We start from the raw sequence: 15,009 nt of genomic DNA, 5'->3' as shown, positions 1-15,009 counted from the left end.
TTAGAATGCACCATTAAGGAGTTGTATTGCACTGCTATCTGATTTCAGAAACACAAGCATCGAAGAAGACTTCAGAATGGATACAAACAAGGAAGAACCTGCTATACTGAATTCTTCGCTGCACACCGTTTTAAGTAGTCTCAATAGAATGAAGGCTTCTCATGCAAGTATGTTAAAGACATCTCTCAACACGTGAGGAACAAGCGTTGGGAGTGATAAAGAATCTTAACATCTGCTGGCTGCTTCCTTACATTTTCTATTTTAAAACGTTTGATTTGCTTGCCTGTCTAATGCCAAGTAGCACTATAAGAGGAAATAAAATGGGGGACGGGGACCTCAAACTAAAAAAATGCAAAGATGTTTATCTAACTACTATATTTTTCCCAGAAGAGCTGGCAGGATTTTTCAGCATCAAATAACAGCTGTATACAGAGAACATGGCACGTTAACAAAGGGAATAGGATTAGGAGAGATAACAATCTACATCACTCAGGTTGCTGTTTACCAAGTTCAATGGTGATTTATATCCAGTTGGCATCAAACTTGTTGATTTTATTAATTATCTTTTTAAAATGACTCTTTTGAAGCCATTTCCCTTACCCAACAGGTATATTAACAGCCCCAGAGGCTGTGAATTCATCACCGCAAATAGAGATTAAAATGTCATTTTGCTTTTTACTGGGAGTTGCCAAGGCCAGGTGAGGGGCGTGCTGGAGTGGGACTCGGCAATTTTGGGTTCAAGCTGCCGATCACCTGTGGATTTCAAGACAAGCTGCAATGCATCTGTCATGTTTCCCCATTTGTAAACTGGGAGTGGCATTGAACTTGCTTCACAGATAAAACCAAGGGCAGAATTAATCAGCAACATCTCTCTGCATGGTGTTCAGTAACATGGAGCAGAGCTGCACAGACATCATTTTACACAACCCCGATTCAATGGGGCTTACCAAGGAACACTTCCCACTGGATTGAGCCCAGAGAAACGTATTGTGGTACAGACATGTGTTAGTGAGAGTCCGCCACGGCAAATGTGGAAAGTGGGCTTGAAGTGAGCAGGCAAAGTTGTATGAATATGACAGAAGGGAAATAGCCACATGTGGGCAGAATAGGCTCAAGGGTCTTATGTTCCCTACCAACTCATACAAGCTCACTAGGTGACTGCAGACCTAGACAATCTCTCTGAGTTGTTGTGAAGATAAAAACAGAAGGGGGTGGGAATCTTGTATACTGTCCTAAGCTCATCAGAGAAATGATGAGGTAAAAACATTAATAATGAAATCAATTGGGGGGGGGAGGGATGTAAATGAAGTTGTAAGTAGCACAGCAATAACAAGAAGAGCAACAGCAGTACCACAATTGCAATGTGCTTCCATTTCTTTGGTGACAGTAATATGCCTACCTCTATTTCCCTTTCAGGGTTCAAGTCATGATCCCACAGAATTATTTTTCTGTCCTTCCCACCTCCAGTGAGCAGCATCCCATTCCTCATTTGGCAGAGGGTGAACACGCTGCCATTGTGAGCTTTGATTTGCCGACTGATCTGATACACACCTGTGGTCACAGCAGAAAGAGTACTAAGTTGCTATAATGGTTTTGCCAGTTTACACAGAAGAATAATCAGAAAAATGAAAATATTACATTAAAGACAGACACTTTTTTGGGGGTGGGTATTTTTTCCTATGTAGATGGTTTCAACAACACCGTGATTTTCTAGCCTGCCAAAATTGGAACTTAAAAGTGCTTACAAAGTAGCTTCCAATGGCTTCATGATCACTCCTGTTGGGAACTTGGTGGTCAATTTCCTAATAGAGATTCTAGGGGTTCAATCTGCCTGAATTTGCAATCTAACCATGTTGTGGAATCTTTTGCCCTAGATCCTAGACCGGCAGAGGCTTCCCACTGCCATTCTGTAGTGACCAAAGTCCTCTCTGAATATTATAACAAAATCACGAAGTCAGTTTGGATGACCATCTCTCAGTTTAGGGAGCTATGATATGCACAAACCTTCTGCCTGTACACTCCATACTTGTGCTAACCCCTTCCTTCCTCCTTTCTCAGCAGTAAGTTAGGGAACCATCAGTTAGCTATGATTTTCCACCACACCTAAACTGGGAAACTTGTCCAGATTTGGGACAAGCTGGAATCTTAAACCACACTCCTGGTTTGGGTGGAAGGAGAGACTACAGGCTTGTAAGTTTAACTGTGGTGTGCCAACAAGGAGGGAAATGGCTACATGTGCAGGCATAGGCTTATCTTGGCTTGCTAATGTGATTATCTGAACTGGGCCATGGAATCATAAAGAATTGGAGAATGTCTTGTAGGCCATTTAGTTCAACCACCTGCTTGAGGTAGGAAATCCAGAGCTAAGAGCCTTCCTTTCCCCCCAAGCAATGGTTGGCAAGCTTCTGCTGAAAGAGCAGCAGTGAATAAGAGCCCACAACGCCTCTGGATAACTGGTCCTAGTGTCAAATTGCTCCAGTAATAAGTTTCTTCTATTGTTCAACCAAAAATTGCTCTGCTGTTAACTCGAGTCCATTAAGATCTAGTCCTTTCTTCTGGGGCAGAAAAGAAAAAGAAGAAAACTACTTCTGGAACTAAAACATATTCTGGGGCTAACTGCCTTGGTGAATCATGGTTTGAATAAAGCTACAGATATGCTTTTTAAAAATGATTTGATGTCTTTTTAACTTTGATAGATAAAATAGAACCTCTAGGCTCGGAGGCAGTAGGATTCTGAACGCCAGGTACTTGGAGGGAGTACGGGATGCTTCTGAGCTCAGAGGCTTCATATAGCTCTCATGACTAGAAGCTATCTGCCCAAATTTTCAAAAATGAGAGGTGTGTCTGCGAGAGGAATGTGTGTGTGTGTGTGTGTGTGTGTGTGTGTGTGTATTGTGGGGGCCGGGGATGTCTAGGGTGGCTTTAGTAAAAGTTGGGAATGTTAGGGTTTGCTAATTTTCTACATAAACACTGCAGGATGAATTCAGAAACAAATGTAAAAAAAATCTATAAAACCTGCATTAAGTGCAGCTCAGGTGTGAATTGGATTACTGGTGTAAAGGCTTTGCACGTAGCAATGTGTCCAGATATTTTAATTAGAAAACTTTACCAAACAACATTAGTTCATCTGGCTGCTACTGCAAAGGGTTGTGTTTTTTTTGTTAATCTTCAAGATTAATTTTTAAAGGGCAGATGCCATTAGGTGTGAACTACCATCTGTTCTAGGATAAAATGTATATATAACAAATGTGTGCCTAGCTTCAAAGCTCTCCATAAAACCCAAGTGAAAGTAAAAGATGCCAACTTTACTTAGCAGGCCATCCCTAGGGAGCAGTTTGCTTTATTTCTAGATGTATGCACGGAGACACACACACAGACCTAAAACTCCATTAAAGCCATGATAAATTCAACAGCACACACCAGCCATAAAAAGCCCAACTCAACAAAATCCTGGAACCATTTAAATAATTAATACATTCAACTTTTCATTATGGAATATTTGCTATGACAACTATAGCAAAGAGCCATTCGCTTTAGGCGGGTTATTATGATATTAAATGTACGATCCATTTTATAATTAAATTTTTATTTTATTCTTTTCTTCAGAAAGAAAATTTGCTGAAAATATATATATTTGCAGTTAAAACGTCCTGTTCTGACAGTATGTTTTTTCTGGCATGCCCATTTAAGCCCCAGCATTTTAATTAGCTGCCAAAAACAACAATTATCCTTGGATTTAAGAGCTACCTTAGGGCTCAGCAATGCCAGACCTGCATATGGCTGGTTGCAAATAGTAATTCTTCTTTAAAATTTTAAATTGAAACAAAACGCTGGCCTATAAAGCATGCTTAACTTGAAAGGCAGAAAATTAAAATTAGAGCAAACTCTAATGCCAGTATCTGATACATTACATTTTTTTTACGTGTTCCTTTCATGTGTGTGTCAATATTAAAGACCAAATACTGCTATATAAAACCGTATTATGTTAAGACATCTTCTCCAATGTGATACATTACACATTGCAGTTAAGAGGTTTTGCGTTGCTCATGCATATTTCCTAGTGTGCCTCATCCTAAGCACTGAGCAACTGCAGAAGCGATTCTTGACAATCTCATAGCCCATACGATGGCGCAGGCAGCCACATGTACCTGCTTGAGTCCCTAAGGAAAGGGGGCCAAGTGTAGAATATGCTGATATTTAAGATGGGCCAGGCTAGGTAAGCCAAAGGATCCATCTAGTCTAGCTTCCCAGTTTTCACAGTGGAAAGCTGGATGCCTCTGGGAAGCCTGCAAGCAAGAGATGGAAGGCAATGGTTCTCTGCCTTTTCTGCTCCCCAGCAACTGGCTTTCAGTGCCATGGTGTCCCTGAAACTGCTGGAGGTAGCAAATAATCACTGACAGGCCTACCCTCCATGAAATTGTCTAATCTCATCTAAACCAGTGGCTGCCCCCACATACTGTAGCAGCGACTTCCAATAAGCACATGCCATATGAAGAAGTAGCTTCATTTTGCCTGTCCTGAATCCAAGTCTCTTCTGAAGTATACTAGTAAAAATTGTGGTTTTTAACCTTCTTTAAAAATTCTTGCTGAGAAGCATGAACGGGAAAGTTAAGCGCTTGCTGATTTTGGAGCAGCCTGGGAGAAAATTATATGGTTAGCCTGTAATATGAAAGCATGGGTTTTTTTAAATCATTATGGCTGCTGCTCCAGTGTGTCAAAATGGGAAGAAGGTTTGCTGGAGGGCAGTTCACTAAGAGTCACCTGGTGTTTTTTCATGGATTGACACAACAGGCTGAAGATGTATGAAACCTGCATGCACTTGAAAATTCCTTCGATTACCTTTGTAATTCCTTGCATTTTATGAATTTTTAAGCCTATCTGCCCCTATATACATAAGCCAGTTTAACAAATTGCCATACCTTTCGATCCTTTCCCAGGAGTGGCTTCTACAGCAGTTTTGCTCCATATAAGCATTATCCCACCTGAGTCTCCAGTGAGAACATCTCCGTTTCCTAAAAATGCTAAGCACTGAACAAATTTGGGTTTTTCGTATTTCTAAAAAAAAAAGAAGGAACAACAAAATGCATTTTTTTTAAAAAGTACAATGTGCAAGGCAGACGTACAAAAGCAAAACGGGCACAATCCGAAACATCTCGTTCCAGAGACATTTCCGTGGGCTGCTTCAAACATGGTAGCACTCTCTCCATCTCAACCATTGCTTTGGAAAATGTGAGGGATGGCTGCCATTCATTATGCCGTAGCACTTGAAGAAGAAGAAGAGTTTGGATTTGATATCCCGCTTTATCACTACCTGAAGGAGTCTCAAAGTGGCTAATGTTCTCCTTTCCCTTCCTCCCCCACAACAAACACTCTGTGAGGTGAGTGGGGCTGAGAGACTTCAAAGAAGTGTGACTAGACCAAGGTCACCCAGCAGCTGCATGTGGAGGAGCGGAGATGCGAACCCGGTTCCCCAGATTACGAGACTACTGCTCTTAACCACTACACCACACTGGCTCTTGAGTAGAGCAGCAGCAGGACAAGATGCTTAGGCTGGTCTCTCCCATTTTCTGTTTTCACTGCTGCTTCCACCCCCCCACCCCCATTCTGTGGAGTTCAATCTTGGAGACTGAACATGCATTTAGAACTCCACAGGGATGAGGAGGATAGAGGTGCTAGAGAAACCAGAAAAGGTTTTTGAAGAGGGCAGCACAGATGTTCAGCTGAGTATGGGAAACAAGTCCAACAAGATGGAGGGAATTGGGTATATTTCGCCTGGAGAGAAAGGAATACTGAGCAGGGGCATGATAGTGCTCTTCAAATAAATAAAAGACTGCCCCAGAGAAGAAGACAAAGACTTGATTTCCGTTGCCTCAGAAGGCAGGACTATATCTAACAGGCTTGATATCACAGGAGGGAAGACTTTAGTTGAATATTACGAAAAACCTTTCGACAGCAAGAGCGGTTCAACAATGGAAATCGTTACCTAGAAGGGTGGCGAGCTCTCCTTTCCTACAGGTCTTCAAATGGAAGAAGGACAGCTATCTGAGGGGGATACACTCTTTCTCTGGATTCCCTATGTCACGCTGATGGCTGGGCTAGAAGATGGCCTAGAGGGCTCCACCCTGTTATTGCATGAGGTGGAGACATGATTATGAGTGGGAATATGGCTTACAAGGACAAGGTTTAGTGGCCCTGCACCCCCTGCCCAAAATCACTCTCTCGAGGCTTTGCTACGTGCATTTTACATTGGAAGTAGTTAAATGCATGTCTTTGTGTAGTCACTCTATATATTAGATATGGGACCTATTAGGCAGAACAGTCCTTTCTTCTCCACAACAGTTATCTAAGGATCATCAGTCCGATAAATTCAGATGATCTTGACTACCAAGGAAGGAGCCTTGCCCAGAGAGGAAGAATGCTTACCCCAAAAATCCCTTGCTTCCTTGTCAAAGAATTGCCGCTCCAAGTCCAGAAAAAAATATGGGATTTGCCGGATGTTATTATTGTGTCTTTGTCAGTTGGATGGAATGCTACTGCAAGAACAACTTCGTTTGTAGTCTGTTGAAACAACAAAAGGCAGTTACCACGGTTAACATTCCTGCTTACGCAGATAAGTGGAGACAATTCACCGTTATGCAAACAAATACCACATAATGGGCATGCAAATGAGTATATTTATTAATAGCAGTTCATTCTTGCTATCTGGGGTTCTCCAAGCCACTGTCCCCTGCACATGCCTGCTTTGAATGTACTCCATCTTTGCCACCAGGCCCCTGCACTCTGTCCCACATTTTTAAGGAGGGCTTCCTACGTTGAAAAGAGGCCTTTTCAGAATCACCAAAGAGGGAAGGGAAATATGGAAAACCTTCCATCGTGAACTTCCTTCAGTTAGTTTATCATAGGATCCAAGCCCTTGTTATCTGGAATACATGCTAATAATATGAGGCTGAAAGCAGAAGAGATCTAGGGTTTAATCCCACCTACACACTAGCCTCTCTTCAATTTGCAGATGTGAGAAATGGGGCGAGGGATTGAGAAAATGACATTAGGTTCTTGACACATACAATGAAAGATCCTTCATAAACTTCTATGTCAGAAACCACGTGCGGCTTTGTAAAAGCACCAAATAATTAAAAAAAATCATATATGCTGAACTTTTGCAAATATTTTGCTCTAAAATAGGCTTTCTAAGATTATCTGACCTACATGGGCTTTTAAGTTTTCCATTCGCATTTTTCAATATCAAACACTGAAGAAGCTGCGGTCTCAGATAACAAACATTTACTACAGTTCACGGCATGTGTATCTGTGTAATGATTTTGTACATATATGTACAGGATACTGGATATATGAATTCTACTAATTACCTTAATCTCGGCTACTTTTGATCTCTTCTGCCAATCCCAGACAGTCAGCATGTGCTCGTTAGAATCATCGATCACACACAAATGTGTACCTGAGTCCTTAAGAGAAGAAATTAGCACAGCATGTCATCATTAGATGTAGGCTAAGCTACAAGTCAGATAGAATTCAAAAGGCCTAGTATGTCAAACAATGGTTTATCAAGACAGTGGAGAAGACCTTGCAATTGCTCCTTCCTAGACCTTGGCTACAGCTTGTGGGTAGTGAGGAGAGAGTTTAACCACAAATCCCAGTTTGGATGACATGATGAGCCAAAAGGGCTGAGGAGGAATAAAATGGCTGCAACATCACTCCAAGAGTCAGTCCACACATTTGCTGGTCTTGGTAAGCCACAGTTTGGCCTACCAAGTCATAAGAACCAGGCCAATGTGATGTATGCAAATAATGCAGATAAAACTTGTACAAATCCATTTCCCTATTATTTTGATGGTTATTTGAGGTTATTAATACCTAGCATTCGATATTTACAATGACATTTTACTTACTTTCAAGTGCAGATTCACACACAAACCAGGTGCAACAACAGCATGGCTTGGGTTACATGCTCAGTCTGTAAATGACTCTGAACGTGGAAGGAAATCGCCCACAAGTGGCATTCCATAAGGCCAGCTTAATCTTTCTGCTAGACTCTCAAGTTGCTATGTGTAAAGTCTTAGCACACCAGAGCAGCTGCTGCTCATGCTGTGCTATAGTAGTTGAGAGCGTTGGACTAGACCTGGGAGACCAGGGTTCAAATCCTTACACAGCTGTGAAGCACACTAGGTGACCCTGAGACAACCACACAGTAACATAAGAATACAATCGCATCTGGACAGGCTTAGGGTAGATAACATGCCCAACATTAGAAAAGTTGGAAACGTCTTATCACATCCTAAAAGTCAATCCAAGCAGCTGGTTTTCTTTTCTACCTTTGTCTAGTATACTGTCCACTGCCACATATCCCTAAGTACATTAAATGTGCCCAAGATGTAACACATGCACACGTTCCATTGGTGCTAAGTTAGATAAAAACTATTATTAAAGTCAGGTAGGTCACCTTTGACCTGAGAAACCTCATACTTGTTTTCTTCTTCTACAAAACCTCACTATTTTGACAAATGTAGGATTTACTGCCATCACCACCCCACCAGAGATGTAGAAATACAAATGTTTATGCTACAAACACTGATATGGCCAATGCTGAAGTACTGAGACTAGACAGTTGCTATTTAAAGAAATGGCTAGGGCTAAGCTATTTTCGAAAAGGGCAGAAGTGCAAAGCAAGGGTTTCCTTATTTCCTGTTCTAGGTCAAGTCCAACATCAGAGGGAAAAACAAATCCTTTGTATCAGAGCTTGCCAAAATTTAGCCTTCCTGAACTTCCTCACAAGAAACAAATCTTTCAGCAGGTGTTGAAACAAATACACAATGCAGCCTTCATTTCTATTTCTGGCGTTGCTTGCAGACTTTGTGGGGTTCTTTTGTGTGTTGTTTTCGGTCATCTGTCCTGTGTTGCACCATGGGGAGCTATCTACCCTCTAGAGAGCCGCGTTTTAGTAGAATGTACACACCCATCCCCACAGTTCTCAACACTCTTAAGTTGCATGTAAGGTGACTCATTCTGGTTTTTCATTATTTTTCACAATTAGGGCAATTCTGGGGGGAGGGAATAAAATGTCATAGCATAGACTTGCTGTCAGCAACTGTCAGAACACTAATTGATGGAGATTTCCATAGGATCCGGCTGCTTGAGAACTAAAGTAGGGTTGGGGAAACCCATGGTCCTCTTGATGCTGTCGCATGCCAACTCCAATCAGCCCTAACTAGGCACTGCCAATGGTCACTGGCAGAACCTGGAATACAGTAACATCTGGGAGGCCATGGGTTTCCCATCCCTGAGCTGAAGCACCACAACTCCCATGCCACTGTACTGTGTGCATGTCATGTGTTGATCCAGCGCACCATGCTGCTGTGGGAGGATTGGTTCGAACTGCTAGGCTGACAGTAACCTTAGGACAAAGCTTTGTTGTACAAAGCTACAATGCCCTGGTGCAGTTAATTAGCAAACAAGCAAACAACAAGATGAATGCACTGAGCATGGCTGCAATTGGACAGGACTGAGTTGGAAACCACGCACCAGCTTCATGAGTACAGTACTCTGCACACAATATGAAGCATATTCTTCCATAGTGGAAATGGAACTGATTAGCAGCATGGATGGGGCAGACTCTCCTACTCCCTTTATCTGCCACTGGATGCAGCTTTACAAACAGGTTAGCACAAGGCATATTGCAAACCCTCAAAGCTACTTAAGTCCCTTAAGTCCACAGAAGTAATACAATATCAAGTTTTGTTGCTTAACTAGCAAAATACATACAAATCCACAGGAGTTTCACACAACCTTGCATATAGTACAGGTAAAGGGACCCCTGACCATTAGGTCCAGTCGTGACCGACTCTGGGGTTGCGGCGCTCATCTCGCTCTATTGGCCGAGGGAGCCGGCGTACAGCTTCCGGGTCATGTGGCCAGCATGACTAATCCGCTTCTGGCGAACCAGAGCACTGCACGGAAACGCCGTTTACCTTCCCGCTGGAGCGGTACCTATTTATCTACTTGCACTTTGACATACTTTCGAACTGCTAGGTAGGCAGGAGCAGGGACTGAGCAATGGGAGCTCACCCTGTCGTGGGGATTCGAACTGCCGACCTTCTGATCGGCAAGTCCTAGGCTCTGTGGTTTAACCCACAGCGCCACCCACGTCCCTGCATATAGTAGCTAGTTCTTTAAAAAGGCGATGTTGTGTACTGTATATGCCTGTCAGCCATTTCCTTGCTGTATTTTACATGACTCTGGTTTGATTCAGAGGGAGGGGGTGATGTTGTAAAATCCAGTAACTTTTTTTGGTTTCGTTTGTTTAAAAATGCATTTCCCTGCTTACCGCTTTTGAAAAATCCAGGCATCCTACTCCGCGCTCGAAAGTCCCAAGGCCAATGACTTGCAGAGTTGCCACACTCACCGAATCCCATACTCTAACATGGGGAGGCAAAGACTGAAAATGAAAACAATTTCATGGAAATGGTTACTGCAAGGAGCTGAAAATAGAGACATGCAAAATTAGCCTTACATTAAGCAGTTTAATCTTTTGGTTGAGGTGAACACCACCAATTACTGAGAAATGAAGACCTTGCAACAATATGGGTAACTGAGCATGCTGCTTTTCAGAGCAACCTTCAGAAACAGGATTTACAGTGTAATCTTATACGTTTGCTTTAAGGCAAGTTCCAATGTTGCTTGCTCCTAGGCAAGCAGGTATAGGATTTCAGCCTGACTTGCAAACACCTTGTCACGAGAGGGGGAAAGTGCATTGAAACACCAGTCTGAATAGCTACTAACCAGGTATTTGGTAAAACAATATTTGCAATGAGTGGGATCTAGAGCTGAACAAGCTGAAATCTGTTCACATCACAGGGTTCACCCCCTCCCAAAAAAAGCCTCCCCTGAGGGATTCGTGATAACAGACACAAAAAAGCTAATAAATCATGAAACTAGCAAAAATGACTGATGCAACAGGCTCTGCAATGAAGATTAATCTGCAATTAATCCAGAATGCGGCAGCTAGACTGGTGACTGGGAGCGGCCGCTGGGACCACATAACACCGGTCCTGAGAGATCTGCATTGGCTCCCAGCATGTTTCCAAGCACAGTTCAAAGTGTTGGTGCTGACCTTTAAAGTCCTAAATGGCCTCAGTCCTGTATACCTGAAGGAGAGTCTCCACCCCCATTGTTCAGCCCGGACACTGAGATCCAGCGCCGATGGCCTTCTGGCGGTTCCCTCACTGTGAGAAGTGAGGTTACAGGGAACCAGACAGAGGGTCTTCTCAGTAGTGGAGCCCGCCCTGTGGAAAGCCCTCCCATCAGATGTCAAGGAAATAAGCAGCTATCCTATTTTTAAAAGACATCTGAAAGCAGCCTGTTTAGGGAAGTTTTTAATATTTAATGCTGTATTGTTTTTAACACTCGATTGGGAGCCGCCCAGAGTGGCTGGGGAAACTCAGCCAGATGGGTGGGATATAAATAATAAATTATTATTATATTATTAGGTCAACTATCAGCTGGTGTAACTACATTTCTTTGGAGTGAATTAGTCAAAACGTGACCTCGGTCAAAGTGTCTCTTCCTCCCAACAGCCAAGTCGTCCATCTATATATACTTTGCAGAGATGAGATTGGCTTTAAGTGCCAATCACAGCTGTGCACAGGACTGTTTATGAGTGCTGCCACTTTGCTGTGTGCTCCTGCCATGCCTTTTGCCAAAGGCTTTGGGTCTTTTGACTAAGGCACGAGGTCACGTTTTGTTTTCCTTGAAACTGTGAGAGCACACGGGTAGCCACAGTGCCATTAAGAGTTGCTCCCCCCACACTTTGGGAAGGGGAGAGAAGAGGGATGGGAAGTCTGGCTAAAATAAATGTTTCAAGAGCCTTCTGCAGGAAATACGCAGCGCACAACGCAAGATTATGCATGAACTTGTGCTTTTCGAATTATGCACCAGAGGTGAGCAGAAGTGAGAAGCGGACACTCCACAAGGCCTTCCTGGTTCCCATAAACACAAACCAGCTATTGAGGCAGGATTTCTTTAAAAGCTTACTCTTCCATCTTTATCCACTCCAGCTAGTTGTCCAGTTGCAATCCTGATTTTGTCTGGGTGCACAGCAAGGCTAGAAGACACAATGCCAACAAGGAAGTCACTTGTTGTGGGCCAACATTCATGGTAACAACTTGCTTTTACAAATGCCCTTTCATGGAACCCCTGTTCTGAGAAAAGAAGAGTGTGTCACTGAACAGCTTTTAGCACAACAACAGCACATTGGTTCTGAGGGCTGTGCGGTCCGTGTGCAGCTTGGAGTGTGCTAAATCTGTTATATGGTGATGAAGGCGAAGATTTCATAAAATCAAAGAATTGGCAGGGACTACGAGGGACGCGGGTGGCGCTGTGGGTTAAACCACAGAGCCTAGGACTTGCCGATCAGAAGGTTGGCGGTTCGAATCCCCGCGACGGGGTGAGCTCCCGTTGCCCGGTCCCTGCTCCTGGCAACCTAGCAGTGCGAAAGCACATCAAAGTGCAAGTACATAAATAGGTACCGCTCCGGCGGGAAGGTAAACAGTGTTTCCGTGTGCTGCTCTGGTTCTCCAGAAGTGGCTTAGTCATGCTGGCCACATGACCCAGAAGCTGTACGCCGGCTGCCTCGGCTAATAAAGCGAGATGAGCGCCGCAACCCCAGAGTCGGTCACGACTGGATCTAATGGTCAGGGGTCCCTTTACCTTTACCTTACGAGGGTCATCTAGTCCAGGCATAGGCAAACTCGGCCCTCCATATGTTTTGGGACTACAATTCCCATCATCCCTGACCACTGGTCCTGTTAGCTAGGGATGATGGGAGTTGTAGTCCCAAAACATCCAGAGGGCCAAGTTTGCCTATGCCTGATCTAGTCCAACAGCCTGCAATGCATTCCTAGGCCTCTGTAGCCTTCAGATCTCTCTCCATGCCACAACCCTCACTGAATCTGCCTTGCAGCTGGAGTGCTTTTGCCTGGCTGGAATGTGTCCTTGAACCCTTGTTTGTCTGGACAGAGAGGAGCGTGTGTGAATGTGCCCAGAACCAATCCTGCTCTACAATGCGAGAAAAATGGCATTTGTTGCTCCACCCACTTCTCCCTCTGGCAGAGCCTGCCATTGGTTTGTGGTCCTTGGAAGGTTTCCCAGGAGGAAATGTGGTCTTAAGGCTGAAAAATGTATCCCAAGCACCAGAGAAGGAGACTCCTCTTTCTTCCTCACTAAAAACAAACCTGTTGCTCTAATCCAGGTTCGAATGACCTTGCTACTATTTTCAGCAGATCATTCGTATGCAAAATCTGGTACAGAATATGAATAGTCACATTTGTAAGACATACCATAGAAGCTTCACAACACTAACCATTTAATGCAGTCTGTATGTCCCAAGTAGTGGCGTTGAGTCCTCTCTTCATAGTTAAACAGTACTACCACGGATGCTATGAAATATACTATTTCTCCAGTAGGAAGGAGGTAAACATTGGCTCGACAGTCCCTTCCACGATAGCCGTATCTTTTTTTTTAGGTCAAGGTTTTTAAAACCCATGAATATTAAGAGAGAATCAGTTCCACAAATCTCACACCGTGAAGGTCTGTGGAAATGGGAATGAATAGACCATTCTTTCATAATCTGCCTCAGATGTGAAACACAGTACCTCCGCCATACATATATTTTAACTTTTGGGAACTTAGATTCCCCTTGCTTTTTGGTGTGTGTTAAATAAAAGCCACATAGGAAACAAATGTACTGCAAGTTGCGTGAGTATAAAACAAACACACGAAGACTACCCAGAAGTATGAAGATTAAAACAGAGTCAAGTTTGTAAACCTGAAATATGAAATTTTCATTAGGCAATAATAGAAGCCGCTGCACAACCTTTAAGTACCTTAACCTGTTTTGCAGCCACGGAATTGCATCAGACAGCACAGGCCTTCCTATTGCTCCATTCCGGAGAGGAAGTGTATCAGTTCCATTTGGCCTTTTAAAAGAAGTGTGTGAAAATTCCAAAAGCTCCTCGCAAGGTGGCAAGACACCGCTAAGCAATTGCAAAATATTCAGAACCCTTTTTAGGATTCCAGCAGGAGAAAGGTAATTTTTAAAAATCTGGTGTGAAATAAAACAACTTCTGCACAATAGAAACATGAAGAAAATAAATAAAATATTTATCCACCGCCTCTTTTTAGTTTCTGCTACCTGTCTCTATTTATTATTATATTGTTGGTTTCAGTTGTGAGCTGCCCTGAATTCTGTATACATGACAGACAGGTGGGATATTCCTTTTTCTTTTTTTAATATAAACGAATAAAAGAGGCCCAGGTAAAGAGGAGAGAGGCAGAGAGATGGGGCTGCAGGGCCTCTCCACCTGCTCTGCAGAAAAAACTGCAACTTTTGCCTTCTCCTCTCCTTGAAATCTTTATAAACTCCAGCTGCTCCTTACAATAATTCTGTCTAGCTGTTGTCGTTTTACTGCTTCCCTCCAAATCTCTTTTACCTTTTTGTCTTGTTTTGTGCAGTGACTGTCTGGTTACTGAAATCTGTCAACTACTCATGGGAGTCTTTTCTGACTAAAGAGTGGGATAAAAATGCTTTAAATAAATACACATAAAACATAAGGAGATTGGAAGCTAAAATACTCCTACACACACACACCCTTATTATTTCAGGAGATTAACATAGTGGCAGCATAGTATCTGCGCTGGTACCTTCACAAACCATGGTTAGCACTAAGTCACTGGCCTGAATTGCATATTATGCTAAACCAAACCATGGTTTAGCAAGGATGCATCACCTAGAGGAGATCATGGCTCCTTTGCTAAGCCATGGTTTGGCTTAGTATGTTGACTAAATCTGGGTTGATGGTTTTGCTCTCTCCAGGCTAACTAAAAGCTACAAAGGTATAGGTGCCTTAATACATCTCGTTGCACTGATATATTTTATTTGGAAACATTTCTGGGGTGTCAGCACTAGATATCCTCTACTGAACTAAATCATTCTTCCCC

At 43.0% G+C, this 15,009-nt stretch overlaps 1 protein-coding gene across 10 annotated transcripts in view; it reads right to left on the bottom strand.

Annotated features, from left to right (window-relative positions):
- The window catches only part of EML4 (EMAP like 4), a 158,119-nt gene that overhangs the window by 23,319 nt on the left and 119,791 nt on the right, over nucleotides 1–15,009 (bottom strand). For all 10 annotated transcript variants that reach the window (XM_083605013.1, XM_083605018.1, XM_083605011.1 and 7 more), the window contains 7 exons: nucleotides 13,373–13,522; nucleotides 12,046–12,115; nucleotides 10,340–10,450; nucleotides 7,368–7,463; nucleotides 6,424–6,558; nucleotides 4,920–5,055; nucleotides 1,400–1,551 (listed from right to left, as the gene is read on the bottom strand). In XM_083605013.1, coding sequence (XP_083461139.1) covers nucleotides 1,400–1,551; nucleotides 4,920–5,055; nucleotides 6,424–6,558; nucleotides 7,368–7,463; nucleotides 10,340–10,450; nucleotides 12,046–12,115; nucleotides 13,373–13,522 — 850 coding nt within the window. The remainder of the gene's footprint in view (nucleotides 1–1,399; nucleotides 1,552–4,919; nucleotides 5,056–6,423; nucleotides 6,559–7,367; nucleotides 7,464–10,339; nucleotides 10,451–12,045; nucleotides 12,116–13,372; nucleotides 13,523–15,009) is intronic.

Source organism: Podarcis filfolensis (genome assembly GCF_964270895.1).
Source record: "Podarcis filfolensis genome assembly, chromosome: 3".
NCBI classification, from domain to species: Eukaryota; Metazoa; Chordata; class Lepidosauria; order Squamata; family Lacertidae; genus Podarcis; species Podarcis filfolensis.
This window is presented reverse-complemented; position numbering and strand designations above follow the sequence as displayed.